We start from the raw sequence: 23,571 nt of genomic DNA, 5'->3' as shown, positions 1-23,571 counted from the left end.
CTTCTCCTAAATGCCTGATTATCCCTCACTCACTCAACTTTCAATGTCTAAATCAGAGCTCAATACCTAAAACATATAGGGGTAGAAATCTGTCCCCTTTTACCATAACAAATCACTTGCACTTCTCTGCCAGGTTATTCATCTGTTAGATAATCTGTCTATGTCTCTTTGACCATATGCTACAAATCTGTTTTTTGCATCATCCGTCAACTTTGATCGATAAAAGCTGTGGACCCAACACTAATGTTATGCTCTAAACAATATACATATTTTCTTTGCTTGGGAACAGTAAAAAAAATGGTTGTTTGGTTGTTTTAACAGTGATAAGCCGTGGTGGTAATAGTTGATAGTTATTATCTCATCTAGAATTCAGATATTGTTGTGTAGCAACCACTATACAAAGAGCTTTTGAGAACGATCTACTTATATGTCTAAGGTTTTGCAGGTCAGATCAGCATTTATTCAACATTTGATTTGAATTTGCTCCATGCATTTGTGATGGGAAGAATGTCAATTTCTCCATGTTGATTGCAGATAGTTGAAAGAAAAAAAACGAGGCGTCTTCATCAGGTTCTACACAAAGAGAATAAGAAACATAAAAATATTCCTCATCCATTGGGTTCTTCAATTAATTTTTTTGTGTGCAAGCGATGGCATTTTTGTCTGCAGCGCAGTCTCAGTTTTGTGCAGTTAATTCTCCACAAGTATGAATGAATGCCTCTATAATATGTTCTTGGTGAAATAGTTTGAATGGATAGTGATGACCAGGATACCAAGAGAACACTGTGCTTTTCTGCAAACTGGGCAGCCTTCAAGATTGTTCTCATTCAGGCTTCTGCCTGGATTTTGATTATTTGCAACATGATTTCGATTGAAATCCTGTGGTTTATTAAAAGTCATGTGACCCTCTAGTAATCAGGCCGGAGTGCTCATTCAAATAAAAATACATACCTGTCACTATTGCTTTTGGTGTTTAATTTAATTGCATTGTATGTGCAGACTTGTAAAAGCCATTTTGGAAAATTCCACAAAATACTTGTTCACAAGATTAAAGCATATTTAGTTAAAGGGGCAGGGATACAAAACTAGAGAAAAGACAGAAGGCAGTGAATAGTGGTGATTGGAGGGAGATGTGCTGTTGTCTCCCAGCTGTTGCTGTGGAAACCATTTTTTTCGGTGAAATTTATGACTGAGATTGACTTGACAGATGACTCAATGTTAAACTATAGAAAGCAATACTGAAGAGACTTCAGTAGAACTAGATTGGTGACAGGAGAACACATGGCAGATGAAATATATTACAATGAAATTATTAATGTTGGTTGGAAGAACAAGAAGAGGATCAGGGCAGTTGTCCAACCCCCTGGCATACTATCAGTAGGATTTTGAGACTTTGGTAGTGCCTTCTTGCGATAAATGATCTAACATGTGCATTCTTGGTTTCAATTTGTACATTATTAGTTTTTAATAGACCTTGAACTTGCATAAATCGTCCATTCCCTCCAGCCCAGCAATCTGATATGTCCAACAATTACACAACAGAGATAGAAATGTTTCCAAGTCACTATATCTTAAACATGACCTTAATAATACTGAGATTGATTAAATGGAATTTTGAGGAGGAATAATGCTAGCATGATTTTAAGAGTGGTGGGGTCACGTTGGAGGTGGTGAAAATGACGTAGGATTATCTGTTGTATGTGAAGGCTGGTGGGGTGAAAGGTGAGGACTAGGGGGACTCTGCCCTTGTTGCGAGTGCGGGGATGGGGAGAGAGAGCAGTGTTGCGGGGTATGGAAGAGACGACAGATAATCCTACGTCATTTTCGCCACCTCCAACGTGACCCCACCACTCGCCACATCTTCCCATCTCCCCCAATGTCTGCCTTCCGCAAAGACCGCTCCCTCCGCAACTCCCTTGTCAATTCTTCCCTTCCCTCCCGTACCACCCCCTCCCCGGGCACTGTCCGTTGCAACCGCAAGAAATGCAACACCTGTCCCTTCACCTCCCCCCTCGACTCCATTCAAGGACCCAAGCAGTCGTTCCAGGTGCGACAGAGGTTCACCTGTATCTCCTCCAGCCTCATCTACTGCATCCGCTGCTCTAGATGTCAGCTGATCTATATCGGTGAGACTAAGCGGAGGTTGGGCGATCGTTTCGCCGAACACCTCCGCTCGGTCCCCAAGAACCTACCTGACCTCCCGGTGGCTCAGCACTTCAACTCCCCCTCCCATTCCCAATCTGACCTCTCTGTCCTGGGTCTCCTCCATTGCCAGAGTGAGCAACACCGGAAATTGGAGGAACAGCACCTCATATTCCGCTTGGGGAGCCTGCATCCGGCGGGCATGAACATCGAATTCTCCCAATTTTGTTAGCCCTTGATGTCTCCTCCCCTTCCTTAGCCCTCGAGCTGTCTCCTCCCTCCCATCCTCCCATCCCCTAGCCCTCGGGCTCCTCCTCCTCCCTTTTTCCTTCCTTCTCCCCGCCATCAGTCTGAAGAAGGGTTTCGGCCCGAAACGTTACCTATTTCCTTCGCTCCATAGATGCTGCTGTACCCGCTGAGTTTCTCCAGCATTTTTGTGTACCTTCAATTTTCCAGCATCTGCAGTTCCTTCTTGAACAGGAGATTGCCTAATGCAGGTTGATAGCCTGGTTCCTGTGCTTTGTCATTGGATGTGGTACACATATGGAATGAGCTGCTAGAGGAAGTGTTTGAGTGGGCAGGTACATGGATAGGGAAGGTTTAGATGGCGGACAAATGAGATTAATGTCGGTGGGCATGTTGGTCAGCATGGAGTTGGCTGAAGGCTCTATGCTTCTATGAAGCTATGATGCCATGGATGTGACACAATTGAACAAAGCATCGGATTGAACTCTGAGGTATGTGGCAGTCCCCTTCAGGATGTGGTGTTTGGAGGTCCTCTGATGCTCAGCGTGATTTCCTCATCTATGTCTGTGGACTAGAGGATGGAGTCCGGGCAAGTGCTGAGGTCAGATTTTGACACTGAACTCGCATTGCAAGAGTAGACAAGTCAGGTTAAATTCATTTAAAAAAACACAGATGCTGGAAAACTGACAATTAAAATAGAAAATGCTGGAAACACTCAGTAAGCATCTGTGGAATGGAACACAGAGTTAACATTTGAAGTCCATTTAACGTTTTTCATTTATTTTTCTTTGTTTAACGTTTATATTTCTTAATTTATGTATTGTACTTTAATGTATTTTTAATTACTTTGATTTATTTTACATTATTTTTGAAGCTTTAGAAACATTTAAATCTATATCAAATGTTTTAAAAGATGAAGTACAGAGCCAATAATATAAAGGAGGATAGTAAAAGCTTCTTTTGGTATGTGAAGAGGAAAAAAATAGTTAAGACAAATGTGGGTACCTTGAAGACAGAAACAGGTGAATTCATTATGGGGAACAAGGAAATGGTAAATGAGTTGAACAGGTACTTTGGTTCTGTCTTCACTAAGGAAGACAAAAACAATTTCCCAGATGTGCTAGGGGACAGAGAACCTAGGGTGGAGGAACTGAAGGAAATTCACATTAGTCAGGAAAATGGCGTTGGATAGACTGATGGGACTGAAGGCTGATAACTCCTCAGGGCCTGATGGTCTGCATCCCAGGGTACTCAAGGAGGTAGCTCTGGAAATCGTGGACGCATTGGTGATCATTTTCCAATGTTCAATAGATTCTGGATCAGTTCCTGTGGATTGGAGGGTAGCTAATGTTGTCCCACTTTTCAAGAAAGGAGGGAGAGAGAAAGCAGGGAATTGTAGACCAGTTAGCCTGACTCAGTGGTGGGGAAGATGCTGGAGTCGTTTATCAAAGATCTAATAGCGACGCATTCAGAGAGCAGTAACAGGATTGGTCCTAGTCAGCATGGATTTACGAAGGGGAAATCATGCTTGACAAATCTTCTGGAATTTTTTGTAACAAGTAAAATGGACAAGGGAGAGCCAGTGGATGTAGTGTACCTGGACTTTTAGACAGCCTTTGATAAGGTCCCCCAAAGGAGATTAGTGGACAAAACTAGAGCACATGGTATTGGGGGTAGGGTATTGACGTATAGAAAATTGGTTGGACAGGAAACAAGGAGTAGGGATTAAAGGGTCCCTTTCAGAATGACAGGCAGTGACTAGTGGGGTGCCGCAATGCTTGGTGCTGGAACCGCAGCTATTTACAATATATACAATTATTATGTAAAAGAATATGTGTGTTATGATTGTGTTATGATTGTGTTTATAGTTTGTTTGGTTGTTTGTCTTTTGCACAAAAGTCCGCGAGCATTGCCACTTTCATTTCACTGCACATCTCGTATGTGTATGTGACAAATAAACTTGACTTGACTTGACTTGACTTGACTTGATGACTATACATTCATGATTTAGATGAAGGAATTAAAAGTAACATTAGCAAATTTGCAGATAACACAAAGCTGGGTGGAAGTGTGAACTGTGAAGAGGATGCAGGGTGATTTGAACAGGTTGTGTGAGTGGGCAGATGCATGGCAGATGCAGTATAATGTGGAATAATGTGAGGTTACCCACTTTGGTGGCAAGAACGGGAAGGCAGATTATTATCTGAATTATGTCAGGTCAGGAAAAGAGAAAGTACAACGAGAAATGGGTGTCTTTGTACATCAGTCACTGACAGTAAGCATGCAGATACAACAGGCAGTGAAGAAAGCTAATGGCCTTCATAACGAGAGGATTTGAGTAGAGGAGCAAAGCGGTCCTTCTGCAATTGTACAGGGCCCTTGTGAGACCACACTCAGAGTATTGTGTGCAGTTTTGGTCTCCTAATTTGAGGAAGGACATTCTTGCTATTGAAGGAGTGCAGCGTAGGTTCACGAGGTTAATTCCCGGGATGGCTGGACTGTCATATGATGAAAGAATGGAGCGACTGAACTTGTATTCACTGGAATTTAGAAGGATCAGAGGACCTTATAGAAACATATTAAATTATTAAAGGGTTGGACACGCTAGATGCTGGAGACATGTTCACGATGTTGGGGGAGTCCAGAACCAGGGGCCACAGTTTAATAATAAGGGGTAGCCCATTTGGAACTGAGATGAGGAAAACCGTTTTCACACAGTTGTGAATTAGTGGAATTCTCTGCCTCAGAAGGCAGTGGAGGCCTATTCACAAAAATGGATGCATTCAAAAGAGAGTTAGATAGAACTCTTAGGGATATCAGAATCAAGGGGTATGGTGAGAAGGCAGGAACGGGGTACTGATTGTGGATGATCAGCCATGAACACATTGAATGGCGGTGCTGGCTCGAAGGGCCGAATGGCCTACTCCTGCGCCTATTGTCTCTGTATCTATGTAAATGTGTCTGTGCCTGGACACATTAAAAAAATAGCATCAGGAGTAAACTGTTAATGGCTATGAAGGCAGTGGTGGAGATGGGATCCTGAGGTTCCATGTTTGCCAGGCCACCCTGCGTGATGTGAGACCACAATGAGGAGGCCTTGAGTGTAATGTAGTCAGTGGGTGCCATGACAGGTAATCTACACGGGATTAGTGTGGGGGCAGAGTATAGATGATGAGATGGGATAGAGAATGCTTTGGCCCATCAAGAGATCAGATGACCTGTCAAGGCGATTGAGAGATTTGATCTGACAAAGCTCATCTATCTATATATTATTCCTTCTCTTGGATGCTTGACTGAATATCATACCACCTCATAATCCAGGGCTGCATTGCAAAAATAGCAGATCATCCAACACATCCAGCGCTTTTTAAATTAACTTTTAGTTAATATCTAGTTTTGTACCATTGTTTTGGCTGCCTTGTATTGTAATGACATTAACATTAGGAAGGATTCATGAAAGACAATTAAAAAAAAAAAATTAAGGTTGATCACCATGGTGTATGTATAAAGGAATAACTTTATCAGACTGAAGTGAAGTAAGTTTGCCTTAAATTTTTCTTGCATCAGGTCAGTTTCTTCGTCTAAAGATGTTCCGAAAAGATCACGGCTCCTGGATGGTGATGCTTTTTTCCAGTCTTCTCTTCCTGTTCATCTTCTCTCATATTTACAACCTGTGCCTCTTAATCGCTGGAAATATGAGGTAAGATTGACAGTTTTATATCCGATTCAATCATAGTGAACTCAATTCAGCTTCAATGCAGGATTAGCACTCAGCAACATGGGGAGCCTCACTGGTGTAAACCTATACTTAACATGAGACAATAAAACCATTTACTGGGAACTACATTGGGTGTTGGCTGCAAACAGAAAGAGAAAAATTCCCAGGCAAATAGCAGCTTCTATTTAACCTGAATATCGGTCTTCTCTACGAAATAAAGATACAGAAAATTGTGTTTTATTACAATTATTTTCCCTGTATGTTGGAATATGTTCTGAGCTTAATATATGTATCAGTTTTGCTCCTATGTGAAGGGGTGCAGAAGGGAGTTTGTGTACCTCTGCCACTCCTCTATTGGAGGAGCACAGATAATTGTGCTTTGTAATTTGGGTTGCAGCCATAATTGTGCTCTGGCTTGACATTAATTTTAATACAATGGAGAACCTTGCTGTTTATCTTTCCCTGCCACTACAAACCCCCACTGAGTCACAAAGTGTAATTTGACAGCTAAATAGTGAGAACTTTTCAGTTCATATTAGATGGGCTTGCTGCTGCTGTTGATTAACATCAACCTATGGTGCTGAATAAATTTGGTTTTAAAGCAGCTAATTACTTGGATTTAGCAGGCGGATTTCCTGCTTTCTGAACAGAAATCATAAAGCAGCAACCGAGGACAGTGATGAATGGCTTCTGGCACATATTGTACTGCATTGCAGGATTATTGAACCATCTTCAGTGACACTGACCACAAACTAACTCAATTAGGTCCCCTCTTTCTCATTGGAATAAACCAATCCCATCTGAATAAGACGACTTTAAGAATGAGACTGATCTGTGTGTTCATATTTTATGGGAAATAAAAACAATTGACACAATTATTATCAAGTGTCACTCACCTGGGTGGATTACCTAGTTTTGCTCTCTATTTCAGAAGGTGAGCAATGCAGTTCCTTTGAGCAGTTTTATTGTTTTGTTTTGGTCAAATTTACTTTTCAATTAATTCGTCTACATTTAAGTGACATGCAGACTGAACAAAGGTGTAGAAATTGAACGGGAGCACGACGGGCAGAAATAACCTACTCTGCAACAAGGCTATAAAGATAAACAATATAATCATGATTGGTTGGTCTAGCAGAGTTATCTGAAAGGAAAGAACTTCCAACGTTTATGATCTAGAATCACAAATTGTGTAAAAAGACACTAGGTTTGATCTTTCACATTTGTGGCGGTTCTTTGAAAGAACTATTCAATGAATTTCCACATTATCAGCCTACTTCTGCTCAATAGTGCATTCCTTTCCAATTATTAATTTCCCCGATGATTGTAGCCTGAAATATTTTTTAAAAAGGCCTATATTTCTATTATGCTTTTCATTACATTTGAATTTCCAAAGCATTTCCAGTCAGTGACAAATTTGTGAAGTATAGTTACTGTTATTTAAAGTAAGTATTCAGCATTTCAAGCTGAAACAGTGGAGAGTAAAATAACATGTTTGATGCTTTAGAGTATTTGACTGCATCAGTGAATAAATTGACAGGGCAGTGTGCATGATTCACAGCAGGCTACTGGAAAGCAAACAAATCAGTTTATTCAGTGAAAAGTCCATTGTAAGTGTGAAAAATCTATAGCAACTAACCTAATAAAAGCAGGTAATTCTTCAGAAAAGGGCAGCAAATGGAAGATAGTTACATTTAATTCTGTACATCAGATCCATCTTACTCACTCATAGCAGTTTTGACAGCAAGCTTGATTGGCAAGGGAATAGCTCAACCATTTGCTCTTCACCCAGTGATAGTATTTATATGTCTTCTCATCTCTATAATCAATACGTGGACCTGACTCAAACCTGAGTACTTAGTTCTTCCATGCACTGATGCAAGCCTGAGGCATTTGCAGTAAAGCAGGAAAAGGACTTGCTTTGCTGCATGTAAATTGCGATAGATTAATGACAATGGACGCATGCAGTAGTGCTAGGCAAACCACTAATGTACTGAGCTAGATAATCTGTCCTGGACATAAATGTTTAGTCAGAATACACATTAATATTTAGATTCATGCCGCCAATATTTAGATTTATAGACACCAAAGATGGACACAAAATGCTGGAGTAGCTCAGCGGGTCAGGCAGGATCACTCGGGCTGGGGTCAGATAGCCAGGTTCTGAAAGTGTGACCATTGTATACATCCATAAAATTTCAACATGAAAAGCTTCTCACAAAACTGCTTAATTACTGATTCACTTACTGGAAGACTGAAATAAGAGCACAAAGTGCTGGAAACACACAACAAGTGGGTCAGCATCGGTGGATAGAGAAACACAGATAATATTCCATTACATGTTTCATCTCTGTTTCTTTGCTGCAAGATATCAGGCCCAGGGATGAGTGTGCATCACTCGCTTGGCTTTTGCTTGTAGGTTGCTTGATCCATCTCTTTAAAATAAGAAGAAACGTCTTGCATTTATCGTTAGGATTTTTTATGATGAATACTTCACAACAAATAAAACACATTTAAGTAGTCATTATATTGAAGAGGAATGTAACAGTTGAGGCTACATGATCTTACAAACAAATGAAATAATGCCATTTTACTATTGAGATAATATTATTTTCCTCATTCTGTTGCAAATTCATCATCCTGAAACACTAAGTCTATTTTTTTTTTTTTTACAGATGCTGAATGACTTGCTAAGTGTTTCCAGCATCTTCTGTTTTCATTTCCTTCTGCAGTCTTTTGACGTTTAATTGGTCATTCATTGCCCCTTCTTTTCCAGTAATCCATATCTGGATAAAGCTGTGGTCTCCAACTGCATCTCAATTTATAGCCTTTACCTTGTTCAACCTCAATGATTTTGTTTCCCTTCTTATTTTTATGGCATATTGGCAAAGACATATTTCCACACCTCATCTTCCACCACAACAGCCTCATTAAATTCAACTATATTCAACATGATTCCATTACCAGATGTACTTTCTCACTCCTTTCAGCATTCCAGTGATTGTCCCCTTTCCAGGTTTGCCCTCCTATCTCCACTGGTTTCCTTCTCATCGCACTTTCAGGGATAACTTCATAAGTGACCACTCGGCCCATCAAGTCTACTCCACCATTCAATCAGGGCTGATCTATCTTCCCCTCTTAACCACATTCTCCTGCCTCCTCCTCATACGGTAACCCCAGACACAATGGTGTCCTCCCATATCCCAGAGATGTGCAGGTATGTGAGTTAATTGGCCATTGTAAATTGTTCTTAATGTGTAGGTGAGTGGTGGAATTGATGGGATGCAATACCTGCACTTCCCATCCCACCAACCAGGAACCTAAACACAGGTGAAACAACAATTTACTTACACTATTTCTAATTCGGTGTAATGTATTTGGTACTCACAAAGTGGTCTTGTCAACTTGAAGAATCCAAATGCAGATTGGGTGGCTTCATTTGTTTTTTTGCAGTCTTCGACGTGGCCTCAACATCCAGGTTACTTCTCTCTTCAATTCCTCATCCCCTTGCTGCTCTGTCATCTCTCTCTGCAGCATTTCTATTAAAGCCCAACAGAACTACATCTCGTCTTTCCACTGGGTACGTTACAACCGTCAGGTTTCAACATTGAAATCAACCATTTCAGATAAGCAACCTTTCCAATCAGTCATAATTTGCTAATTCTGATATCAATTTGTAATTTTATTTTTATCTCTCTACAAATGTTACCTGACTTGCTGAACATTTCTATCATTTCCTTTTATTTCATATTGTATCATGGTTTCCCATTCATTTTTTCTTTCACTTCTATGTTTTCATTAAATTCCTATTCATATTCACACCCAACAGCTATGATTAGCAAACCTTCATCACCATCCCTCAGCCAGCACCAACACAATTTTAGTCATTCAGTGTTTTTTGGGCTTCGCCCAATTACAGCCATTCATTTTATTCGCTCCACATGTGTGATATTTTTCTATAAATTCTGATGAAAGGCCATCAAACTGAAACTGTAACTGTTTCTCTCTCTGTAGATGCCTGCCTGACATTTAGAGTGTTTCCAGCATTTTCTGTTCTCATTTCAGATTTGTAGCACAGTCATAGAACAGAAGCAAGACCTTAAATCACCAGTCCTGCTGTAGCTTTCTACCTGAAATGCCAATCATTGCTTTCTATCCACAGATGCTGCTCAGCTCACTGAGTTCCTTCAGAATGCTGCTTCAAATTCACCATCTGCGATCTCTTATGTCTTCTGTTGACCATCAAATACAAATGCTACATGAATCCCATTATAGAGAAATCTTTGCACACTCAATATCCCCTCGATTCTACTAATCACCTACACACTAGGAACAAATTACAATGGCCAATTAACTCACATAGCTGCACATCTCTTGGATGTGGGAGGAAACCATTGTGGTCACAGGGAGAACATACGAAACTCCACACAGAGAGCAACTGAGGTCTGGATTGAACCTGGATCTCCAGTGCTGCCACCAGTGGTTCTACTAACTGTGCCACTGTCATCCTTTATTAAAAAAATACAGACACTTCTATAGTGTCTTTACTTTCTGATGTAATGTTCAGATACTTTTAAACATGGTATCTATGGAGAGATGAATATTGGTTCCAAGGACTGAAATAATTGGATTATTGCCCTTTGAGGTATTATAACCTATTCGAAAGAACAAACAGGACCTTCATGTAACATATCATTCAAAAGGCTTGTTTGAAGAGCCATTGGATCATACAACATTGAAACAAGAATCTCAGCCTGCCGAATCCACACCGACTAGTGGGCACCGATCCATGACAATTCCATCCCAGCACTAGGTCCATGGCTTTCTGTGCTTAGGCAATTCAAATTCTCATATGGACACTTTTAAATACTGTTAGTTCCAGGTACCTACCACTTCCTGTGTGAAAAAGGTTCCTATTTGATCCTCCCCTAACTCAATGTCCTCTAGTTTTGTCGACCTCTGATTTGTGGATTAATTTCCTGCAACCATTCTATTTTTGCCATTCATAATTTTCTATATCTCAATCATGTCCCCTCGCAATCGCCTCTGATTCAAGAAAACAGACCCAGCTTCTCTAGTCTCTCCCCTTATCCCAAATGCTGCATAACAGGCAAAATCTTGATGAATCTCTCCAGCACACTCTCCAGCAGATTCATATCCTTCTGAAAGTGTGTTGGGTAGAACTGCACTCAATATTATTGCATGCAATATCAATTGCAAGCAATAGACATGCTGATATTGCCCCTCATACTGTCTACAACTCCACCAGTGTTCAAGTTCTGCAAACTTACTGATCATGCCTTCTACATACATATCCAATCATTATCTTGCATTAGGTATTCAATCATAGGTATTCAATCATAAAAACAAACCTCTATTATCACCTAGCCAATCTTGGATCCATTTACCAGAATAGGTCTGGATCCTTTGAGCCTGAATCTTTTGGACCATCTCCATGTTAAAACCCTCATCATTGCATCTTCAAAAAAGTACAATCAGATTGATCAGACAGAAACTGCCCTTTTCAAAGTGAGACACTAAGTGCTGGAGTAACTCAGCGGATCAGGCAACATCTCTTGAGAACATGGATAGATGACGTTTTTGGGTCGGGACCCTTCATTGAGTAATGCTGGTTCTCTCTGATTAGTCCCTACCTTTCCAAACAATCTTTAATCCTCCATCTCACAGTTTTCGCAGTACCTTCCCTACTACTGATAGGCTCATGGGTCTGTAGTTTCCAGTCTTTGCTGCTCCCCTTGCAAAGGAGACTACATTTGCTGTCTCCAGTCATCTGGCACCTCACTTATGATAGTAAGGATTTAAAAAAACTCAGTCCGAGCCACAGTAATCTCTTCCATTGACTGCCTCAACAGTCTGGAATATATCTCATCTGACCCAGAGGATGTATCCCACTTAATTTATTTTTTAAGCACCTTCTCACACTTTGTACACTCTGACAGGCTTCTCCCATATTAAGTCTTCTTTACCTGCCAGGTGCTTTTTTAATCTCCTTGTTCAACCCTTGATATCAGGGGTTCCCTGAACATGTTACCCCTGGCTTTCACTTGCTGGAATATCGGGCCCAAACCCACAGTATTTCTCCTTTGAATGCGTGTCACTGTGCAGATGTAGACTTAGCTGTAAGTAGATCCTGCCAGATCCTACCTATTTTAATTAAATTTACGTTCCGTCAATTTCTGTCCTCAAGCCACTTAATTTAAAAAAGTTTTAAGGTGAGAATTTGAAGCAAATTTGTGAAGAAGTATTTCAGTTTACTCAAGAGAACTTAAGTGTAATTAAAATTGGATGCAATAATTCTCCAGATACTTTAACTCTGTTTCCTGATCATTGCACACAACATGCACTTTCAAACATCATCACTAGATGGTGGTAAAGCATCTGATTTTACATCTAATATTTAACAATGAGTCTGAAGAAGTCCTGAACTGAAACATCACCTTCCATGTTCTCCAGAGGTGCTGCCTGACCCGCTGAGTTACTCCAGCACTTTGTGTCTGTTTTTGGTTTAACATCCCTTTTTACCATTGTGTACTGAACCACACCAGTGGAAAATGACTTACCAGAAGCCACAGATTTGTTTTGTTTCATGCGTACCAGATTTCAATGACTATATATAGGCTAAAGTAGACCTTGTACTTTATTATGTAGTGACGCTTTATAATCTTTGAAATAGGATAATTTTCTTTTTCGGAGGGGGCTCTATTTGATTACACCAATTTGCAAATTTCCAAAGTGTTGAATGCATAATTACTAGATAATCATTATCTCCTAAAAAAACGTTCCAATGGACAATCATTCACATATGATGAGAATATCATTAAATAAATGATAAAGACTAATCTGAAGAAACCTTTTTGCTATTAGGCCGTTTTTCTTCTATCAATAGTGGTATAATGAAAATAATCAACAGCAGAATGCATCCACTGGCGACCTGAGCTCTGGAATTCTCTCCCTAATCTTCAACAAATTGGTTTGCAATGATTCCTTCCAGTAAGAATCAAAGGCAATGGATATTAATTATGGGACACACTGGTTTAAAAAATAGTCTAATTTATTTGTGCAGGAAGGAACTGCACATCAACTGCACGTGCTGGTTTACACCAATGATAGACACAAAATGCTGGGGTAACTCAGCGGGACAGGCAGCATCTCTGGAGAGACGAAATGGGTGATGTTTCAGGTCGAGACCTTTCTTCAGACGTCTGAAAAATAGTTTTGACCCAAAAAGTCACCCATTCCTTCTCTCCAGAGATGTTGCCTGTCTCGCTGTCTAATTTATTCACTCTCCAATATATGTCAAATTTTCCAGGTGTTTCGTATTTATTGCAGTGCAGTACTCTGAGAGGGTTTTATATTCATATATATTTGTAATACTGTACAGTTTGGTTGTTATTTAAAAGGTAATTAGGCATTGTTATGATTCGGAAAAGATAATGCCTTTGGATCCTTCCTTGGGCGGCCTAGTTTTTTTTTAAACCTTATTTTAATCCTACTTAATATTCTTGTGGACTGAGCTTTTCCTCTGAACCCCTAAGTTTAAATTTGATATATGGTCCATATACCATATCTACAACCAGCTTCCATCTGCTTGGGATTTAAGCTCTGCAATTCCCCCCCATAAACGTCATCATCCCTCTTCATTCCTGTATGTTTCTTAAAACCAAACTTTGGGTTCAAGCTTTGGTAATTTTCCTAATTATATATGGCTTAGCCACAAACATTATTCATGTATCATCTACATTAAAGTTGCTGTATAAATGAAAATTGTGATTGTTGGATTCTGGAAAATTATTTTCTAAAGATAAATGACATAGGTCAGGGTATAGAATATAAAAACTGGGGTGTTTTGTTACAGCTTTAACAAACATTGGCTAGAATGCACTTGGAGTGTTGTATGCCGGCCTGGTAGCTACACCAAAGAAAGAATGTGATTGTAATGGTGAGATTGCAGAGAAGATTCATCAGAATCCTGCTAGATTGGGGTACTTCAGTTAGGAAGTGAGAGGGGAACCAGGGATAGGATGTCGAAGCTGGGCTTGGCAGCAATGTCCACATCACTGGATTATTAAATGCAACAACATCAAAGAAAGTAATCAAGAAGGCCGAAACGTTGCCTATTTCCTTCGCTCCATAGATGCTGCTGCACCCGCTGAGTTTCTCCAGCTTTTTTGTGTACCACCAAAGAAAGTAATTTGGCCCACTATACTGCTTTGCCATGATAGCCCTTGTGAGAATCAATAGGAGTGAAAGGAATGGAATCTTTTATTATTAAAGAAAACTTGTACCATCTCAGGTGTCTTGATTTTGAAGTATTGTTTCAGTTCTCTCAGTATATCTTTTGGCTTTTTAAAGGATTAAGTGGTCAGGGAGTGGAGTGTAGAACTGATGTTATCCAAATCAGAATAGATGGATATTTCTGCCAATCACGTCCATTTTAAATGTGAATCAAAGCGTTCCATTACAGAAGTAAAACTGCTGCCTTGCTTAAATCTGGCCATGCTAAGCTTTTATCTTTGAGCAGTGTCTAAATAATAATAATAATGGATGGGATTTATATAGCGCCTTTCTAATACTCAAGGCGCTTTACATCGCATTATTCATTCACTCCTCAGTCACACTCGGTGGTGGTAAGCTACTTCTGTAGCCACAGCTGCCCTGGGGCAGACTGACGGAAGCGTGGCTGCCATTCTGCGCCTACGGCCCCTCCGACCACCACCAATCACTCACACACATTCACACACAGGCAAAGGTGGGTGAAGTGTCTTGCCCAAGGACACAACGACAGTATGCACTCCAAGCGGGATTCGAACCGGCTACCTTCCGGTCGCCAGCCGAACACTTAGCCCATTGTGCCATCTGTCGTAAATGCCTATTAAAGTTGTATTACTGCCCTATCTAAAAACTAAGCATTCCATGTGTTCAATGGCAGTTTTCTTGATTATATTTTGTGATAGTTGTAACATTCCTTCCTGGAGATATTTTGTGTAATAATTAAAACAATTTTCCGAACTCTGACTCTTCAAATAACAAGGAATCTAAATGGTATAAGATAGATGAAGCCATTTGCTTTTGATATATCTTTGCCCTATTGGAGCTTTGTGACATCTCCATTAAGAACATCCTCAATTCCATTGTGAGTTAACAGGGAATATCACAAAAACAGCAGAACAATGGCCTGCAGATTTTGTTATAGCTTGTTTGGCCACTTGCTTTTGTTGATGTATTGTTTCTTGATTCTTCTAGTAATTTTGTTGCCCAGGGTCACTATTTTAATAAGTTTGTTCCTTCTCTAAAACACAATACAGTTCTGACATGAGCAGCTTGGAAAGCAATGAAGTTAACAATAGGTTCAAATGCAGCTTTGTGCTCTACTGTTGATGTATGTAGGAATCAGACAAATTATTTTCATTTAAAACCATTAATGATCATTGGATGGGAGGCACCATACCACCTCTGTCAGGATTGAACTTGAACCCAGGTTCACAGGATGAAAAGACGATGTTTAAATGCACTAAAGCATTTTTGTCTTCCCATGGTTTGAGTTAATGACACGGATGGATTGCAACATGGAAGGGTCATAACCCTGGTCACAACCTGAAGCGACTTTCAGCGCCACTGTGAAATGGTTATTTATGCGACACAAAAATAGTGATACAATTAGTGCAGGTTTACTTTAAGGTTGCCTGCAGCATCGTGGCTCCTCATGTTTTAAAACTGTTTCTAAGGTCTTTGTTTCCCTCACCTCCCTATCGCAATGAAAAATGATTCTATATACCGTACGCAGAGAATAATGCAAATATGGATTCCTTCCTTGGCAGAAGGTTTTTTTTTTATCTCCTGAAAAAAATGTTGTTGCATTTTCATTCAATTTAGAGAGTCCCCTTCTTTATATTGTGAACAAGCTTATTGGGTATAAAACAAGAATTTCTTTTCCTCTTGAGACTAAAATCCATCAACACCATTTCTAGCTGTACATATTACTTTGATTAGAAATCCCATTTCCAACATCTCTAAGTGCCTTCATCTGCATAAATCAGTCACTAATTAACACTGTTATTTAATTAGGGTCATCCTGTTGTCGTCCAGTCATTAATCACACCTAATTTAGAGTAGGACTCTTATTCAAGGATTTTTTTTTTGTTTAATTCTTTTTGAGGATTACTTCACACGGCCTGTCAGAGCTGCTCCTTGCCTTTGTGTGCTTATTGTAACAATGCGGGCTAACAGATGACTAGGGTCATCAGTATTGAACAAGGGATAGGCTCAGACAGTTAATTGGGCATCAAGCAAAAATTAAGCAGTTTGTGTTTATTGTATAGATAGTGAAGAAAAACTTAACAAGCTGCATTAATATTTTAGTAGTCCTGTTTTGTCTGTAATTACGTATTCCTTTAGGCTTGAGCAATGTGATTTTGGACGTGGCCAATGGCTCAAATCTGTTTCCCCGTGAATATGAATTGATGGGAATAGAAACAATGCAAAATTTAAAGAGTGTCAAAATAAAATATGGCCCATGGAAATTCAAGTTGTTATTGAAAGTAGTTCCTTTTGAGCAGCTGATGGGTAAAATGTCTGGGGGGGGGGGGTTAAAATGCGGTTTTCTCCTGCCTGCCAGAGTTTTATTTTCTCGGGCTGCAGCTAATGCTGAAGAATTGTTCTGACTGCCGTTCTGTGAATTTTTTTTATTTTAAACATCGCTGGACAATTTCAGCGCTGGAGTAAAATAAAAATCAGCTTCTAATGCCGTTAACGCTGATAACCGGGACGGATTTCAGGTACGGGACAGCTAAAGGAAAGCTGTTTATTTTACATATAAACGTGCTTCTTAGGATGACCTTAATCCAAATTTTACGTTGCGAAAAGGTGATTTAGGCCCCATACGAACTGGCAGTGTTATTCCTGCCGATATGGGGTTTAAATTCACCGCAAATGCAACGTTCCAATCGATCGCGTTCCACAAAAACCCACTCGCAAGATGATTAAAATGGCCATTAATTTACGGGAATTAAACACTAAATTCCTTCCATTTGGCCTATAAATTAATGACAATGAGATTTAAAAATCATGTTATATTGTGAATTCTTGTGTGAATGTTATTTGGACTCTTAGGCTATTTAAAAATGTTAATCTTTTAAGAAATAAAGTTCAAGTTCAAGTTCAAGTGAGTTTATTGTCATGTGTCCCTGTATAGGACAATGAAATTCTTGCTTTGCTTAAGCACACAGAAAATAGTAGGCATTTACTACAAAACAGATAAATGTGTCCATATACCACGATATAAATATATACACACATGAATAAATAAACTGGTAGTGCAAATAACAGAAAGTGGTTGCTAATAATCAGAGTTTGTCCGAGCCAGGTTTAATAGCCTGATGGCTGAGGGGAAGTAGCTATTCCTGAACCTGGTTGTTGCAGTCTTCAGGCTCCTGTACCTTCTACCTGAAGGTAGCAGGGAGATGAGTGTGTGGCCAGGATGGTGTGGGTCTTTGATGATACTGCCAGCCTTTTTGAGGCAGCGACTGCGATAAATCCCCTCGATGGAAGGAAGGTCAGAGCCGATGATGGACTGGGCAGTGTTTACTACTTTTTGTAGTCTTTTCCTCTCCAGGGCGCTCAAATTGCTGAACCAAGCCACGATGCAACCGGTCAGCATGCTCTCGACTGTGCACCTGTAGAAGTTAGAGAGAGTCTTCCTTGACAATCCGACTCTCCGTAATCTTCTCAGGAAGTAGAGGCGCTGATGAGCTTTTTTGATAATTGCGTTAGTGTTCTCCGCCGCAAATGTTTAGATCTAGTAATTGAATTTTGTAATTAGCTACAATTAGGTAACTAACTAATTATATGCTTTAATTTCAGGTCATCCAAGTAAGATTGTTTCATATTTGTTTCAGAATGCTTCAATCTGTAATAACTGAAAATTTATTTCAGTTCTCTTAATTTTTAAGAAAGTTATGGGCTTTTGACTGTCCTCGATCACAGCTTTTGTGTTCAGTCAATGGAAAAGCAATAGGGAACAAGATGCTAATTTCCGAGTATGAAAATGGCCATAACCTTTTTAATACTGAAGATATGAAAATGAATTAGGTGTCAAATTAAACTTCTTTTTATGCTTTATCTGATGGGATAAATTGCAGACTTGATTTTTTAAATCTCAAAATTTTGTAACATTGCTACTATGTGTCTATGCTTTGAGTGATTTCTCAAATGCATTCAAGGTACAACTTGGTTATAAATGTTAGAGATTTTGCCTTTTAATGCTCATTATTGGTTGACAACAGAAAACGAAATGACAGGCTGGTAATCTGTGACGTGTAAATACCAAGCCCAGAAGTTCACTTCATGAAAGCAAATGTAATTAATTTTGTTGGCTTCTGTGTCTGAGAATTTGTCCCATGCCATTTTCTTGCAATTAAAACATCATTGACATTATTTCTGAAAATTGTCTAAAGAGCAAGAACCTCAAACATGGGCTCAAAGAACAATGTTCTTGGATTCTTCTGTATAAAGCTGCATTGAAACGAACACTGTCAGTATCAGGGTAGAAATCATATGGACAAATTGCACATCCACTCCGTGTGCATTTCTTAAAGAGATGAACCATTATAAACACTTCACATTTCCCCCAACTCTACAGGAGTAAGCTCTACATTGCTAATGAATCAGTGAATGAATGAGTGCTGCGTTGATGGGAGGAAGATGGGGAGGGGGAGGGGGGGGGAGTAAAGCAATCTGAAAATGCTGGTGATCCGAGAGATTTTTTTCAGGATATGGTGCAAACTGCAAATGCCTGGAATTTGGAGAAACTTGAAACCTAGCAAATGCCTGTGTTTGTTTCTGTGAGCTGGAGGAAAATCAAATGAAATCTCCTGGCCTTCAGTATAGAGTTTGGGTGACATCCATAATGCAACAGTGAAGCAGCAAACCATGTGAAGTGGCAGCTTTGAATGATCTGGATGCCAGAAAGCTGAGAATGACTGTAGCTCTGGCCTCTGGGGCAAAGCAGTCATGGTACTTGTGAGGGAAAAGAAAGAAAATCGCGGATACTGGAACATGAAGCACTGGGTGGCACCTGTGAGGTCAGAGATCTTCGTGAGGATGAAATTTGTGCAAGACGCATGAAGCTTGATTGTCTGCTCTTTAAACAGCAAGGTTTTAGGGAAAGTATAGTTATTTAGTATGTGACAAGATGCTGTCATTTTCAGATTGAAAACTGCAAATTAATATTTCACTTATATGCATATGCAAAATAAGCATGAAGGTAAATTTCCCAAAGACATCTAAGGCATAAAATTGGTAAAGGTGGGATTAACCTCATTTTCCAACTAACAGCATAACTTTAAAGTTATCAGCTCAAGATTCTTCCGAACCCTGACAAAGGTCTTGGACCAAAAGCATTTTTGTTTCTCTTCCCAGTGATGTGGCCAAACCTGCTGCGCATTTTTCACATTACCTGTCTTTATTTCAGAAATCCAGCATTTGTAGTTTGGTTTTAAATTTCTATCTATATATATTGTTATTTTAGATAAGGAATTTCAAAATTTAGATCTACAAATGTAAGAATGGTAATCTATTTTTTAGACAGAATGGCAATCTATCTTTTAGTCAGAATTCTGAGGAGAACCTGGGGGTGGTGACATTCCCACACACCTACAGCTCGTGCCCTTCCCGGCTGGGAAGATATTGTCTGAGTAGCCAGGGTGTATAATGTAGATGGTGGAAGGAGTGATTGTTAAGGGTTGTGGATGGAAGTTAGTTGTGGAGACTGTTTTCATGTGGACAATGCAATGTTTCTTTAATGCTGTGGAGCTACATTCATTGGAAAGGGGCGAGTATGCCATATCATGCTGCTGACGTGTGTTTTGTATATTGTGGTAAACCTTTAGGGTAAATCATACCTGCATGTAACTCTTGTAGCCGCTAAATTTATGTGGTTCGAGTTGAGTTTCTGGACAACGGTGACCTTTGGGATGGAGGCTTCATGAAGGTAATGTCATTGTACTTTGCATGTTAATTTGGTACCAATTGCTAGTAGGCATGGATAGATACCATTTCTCGCTATGATCTTTTTTTATTATGACAGATAATATGTGAAAGTGTAAGTTTAATGTCCATCAAAAGATCAGTTTTACTTCAGTTCTTTGCTGTGCCTCAGCACATTTCATAAAACAAAACACATTTGAAGTTGACAAAGCTCTTTAATTTTTTGCCGGATGAGAAATTTTCATTAGGATATAAAAGTTACACTTATGGGCCTGTCCCACTTAGGCGACTTTTTAGGCGTCTGCAGGAGACTATGCAGTCGCTACATATTCGCGGGTAGTTGCCGGGGAGTCGCCTTCATGGTCACGAGGAATTCCTGCAATCTGGGAACTAGTCGCGGCCTCATTATGGTCGCCGCAAATTTCTCAACATGTTGAAAAATTTGCGGCGGCTAGAATTATGTTGCCATGGAGAGTTCTCGTGCCGTAGGTGTGTCGCCAGGAGGTCCTAGTGTGTTGCCAGGAGGTCAAAGGTTTTCGTAGGTTGTAGCTGATGCTGACCGGTGAATTTAATTGGCTCATTGGGGGAAAAAGAAGGTAAGCAGTAGTTTTCAGAACCAAGGATAACCAACCGATAATATTAAATGTCCGCCGAGCTTCACAACCGTGTATCTTTGGCTTATTACAAGTTGTCTCAACCCCTTCTTCACCCCCCCCCCCCCCCCCTCTTTTAAACGACTTACCGTACACGGTGCTAGCCGTCTTAATTACAGCACCAACCTTCCTGTTCATCGCGGTGTGTGCCTGTATCACCTTGGCTATGCACCGTGTGAATTTTTCGAACAGCACTCCCCCAGCTTGCCCTGTTCCCCGCCTGCATAACGGGCTGGTGAAGGATGTGATGTGTTTGTGTGTGTTCCACTCTGACAGTCGCCGTTCCAATTGCCGGTTTTTCAGGCGACTGCCGGCAACTTAACAGTCGCCGGCAGTCCGCTGAAAAATCGCCTGTGGGACAGGCCCATAAGTCATTGTATTTCAGCGAACATATTGTGTTACTTCTGGGCACTACATTTTGGAATGTGGTTAGCTGCATATATTACAGATGTGCCTTGTGTTTACTCAGCCACTAATGAAGCCCCACCCACCTTGTTGATGCCCCACTATGTGCTGCAGGGGATTGCACTGTGGCCTATTCCACTGTGGTCCAATTGTGCTATAGTCATTATCCCCTCATCCACCAGCAGTCGCATGTTAAGAAGCCAGGAAAGTGAGAAAATTACACAGTCCCTCTCCACCACGACCTCAGCAATCCCCTATGCCTTTGGTGGACCCATGCACTCAACCTCCCAAAAAAGCAATTTTTAATAATATATTCTTTAGATCAATGAAAATACCTCATTAGAAGCTGACATCAAGTAGAACATTCAGCTCAGAAGGTCTCCTGCTTTGGTCTACTATTTACATTCTGACCATGTACGAGCCATATGGATATCTGATGTAAAAATAGACCTGACCGGAACACACAATTTTAAAACATGAATGAGCCATTACAGCAATACATTTCACCCCGACATAGTAGCCTGCATTAAACACATACAGGTGATTATTTTAGTTGTTGCTCTATAGTTACAGAAGATTTTAGGATAGATTCCTAAGCCTTAGAGATGGCACACAGGTATTTTACCAGAAATAATACTTGGATAGTTCTGGGAACCATCAGTCCCTTAAATGGAGTTTTGATTGAGCGCAGCATTGTTGGAGGTCAACTGTTAGAAATGTACTGCTTCAGATGAGGTTTTTTTTAACCTTACCTGTTCTGGTGATCGTAAAATATTCCATTATGTTGTAGTATAAAGAACAGAGGAGATGGTGTTCTGTCAGCCATTTCCCCCCAACTGAATCAGTTAGTGTGAGCTTACTGTACACATCATGGCTTTTGCATCAGGGCTAAATATGAGGTCAGGCAAGCATACATTGAGCCCCTGATAATCATCCAAAAAAGTGCACGCACCATTGTTCACTGCGTAATAGTAATGGCACACACCTCTGTTAACATCAACACATTTGTATTTTGCTGCAGACTACAGATTGTTTGCCACATCCAAAGTGCAACACTGGCAAAGTGCATCACTGGCATCAAAGTGCCATTGAATGTCCTGAATTCCTAAAAGGCATGATAGAATTGCTTTCCTAATGGATTCTCTCTTTTGGATCTTTGAGCCTAGGATGAGATATGAATCTGGTTGAAGTGAGCAGTCTTTGGCCAGGATTCAACTGCTCTGTATCAGGTGTAAATGCATGTTGAGAGCTTGAAATCTACCAGTTAAAAAACAGTAGAAGTAAGCACTGAGAAAACTCTAAGATATTAAGACTGCAGTTGATGTGCTCCTGCTTTTTGCTGCATGGGAAACTGGGTAATTATCTGTAGCAGAGGAATTGTTTTATTCAAATTTGAGCAAAGATTACAGTAAACAATACAGCATATAGAGAGACATATAGATTAATGTGGCTTCAAGGTACTGCAGACCTAAAGTAGTTAATGTTTTGTTTCGTAGGCAGTTATATATTACAGTGTGTGGAGGGACGATCACAGATAATGATGTCTTCTGTGAATTGATTGTTTCAACTGTATCTTTTGCTCTCACCACATCTGGCGCCAGAGTTATGCTAAACAGAAATAAATATTAATATCCTTGCATTTAGTGTGGCATTAAGTAGGATCATGCAGCTGCCACCTCCTGGCTTCTATACACTCTTCACGTAAATCTGTCACAAGTTCTCACTTTAAATATGATTCAGGTAATGTGTGAAAAAATGAACATATGTGTGTGAATATTCTAGTCGTAGTTTGATGCAGCACAACTAAAGAATTGAAATATATCCTCATACTGCTTCATATCATTGAAGAGTGTTAAGGAAAAGTGTAGAGTGCACTTGATGAAATTGTTGAATTCAGATTAACATAATGGATGGAAGTTTTGACAGCTGAAGTAGGAGAACGCAATAATATTAAATTTAACTACCATAGTTCTTGTATTTTTAATCAGATTCAACTCGGGCATTTTGTGTGAAATATGTTTCCAGTGCGATGCTGCAAGCACATCTGCCTTCATATTTTATCGAAAGGGGTTTCAAGACTGCAGTTAATGGCTTGTTGTGTATTATATAGCTTGTCTTTCCTGATGGATTTAAAATCTCTAGTGTAAACCTTCGTTAAAAATACAGCAAAAATATTCATCAGGAATTGCTGCCAAGTGTGACACAAAATGCATTCTTTCTATAGGGGCCCATGGACAATATGTTATTAATTGAGCAAGAGGATCAAGTTGATCTTCAATTAAAGACTGTGTTTGGCCCAAGTACAGTTGAGCATGAGTAATTTTGAGACAGAAAACCAGTTGACAAGTTTACAGCTCAAACCAAATTGACAAGTGTTCATATGGAAAAAACAACGAAGCCATTGGC

The 23,571-nt window shown here is 39.9% G+C and overlaps 1 protein-coding gene across 4 annotated transcripts in view; it reads left to right on the top strand.

Moving 5' to 3' along the window:
* Positions 1–23,571, top strand: part of tmem117 (transmembrane protein 117) — a 276,064-nt gene that overhangs the window by 81,136 nt on the left and 171,357 nt on the right. For all 4 annotated transcript variants that reach the window (XM_033038139.1, XM_033038141.1, XM_033038140.1 and 1 more), the window contains exon 3: positions 5,956–6,088. In XM_033038139.1, the coding sequence (XP_032894030.1) occupies positions 5,956–6,088 (133 nt within the window). The remainder of the gene's footprint in view (positions 1–5,955; positions 6,089–23,571) is intronic.

This window comes from Amblyraja radiata, chromosome 19, assembly GCF_010909765.2.
Source record: "Amblyraja radiata isolate CabotCenter1 chromosome 19, sAmbRad1.1.pri, whole genome shotgun sequence".
NCBI classification, from domain to species: Eukaryota; Metazoa; Chordata; class Chondrichthyes; order Rajiformes; family Rajidae; genus Amblyraja; species Amblyraja radiata.
The sequence above is the reverse complement of the archived record's forward strand: the minus strand, read 5'-3'. Positions and strand labels throughout refer to the sequence as shown.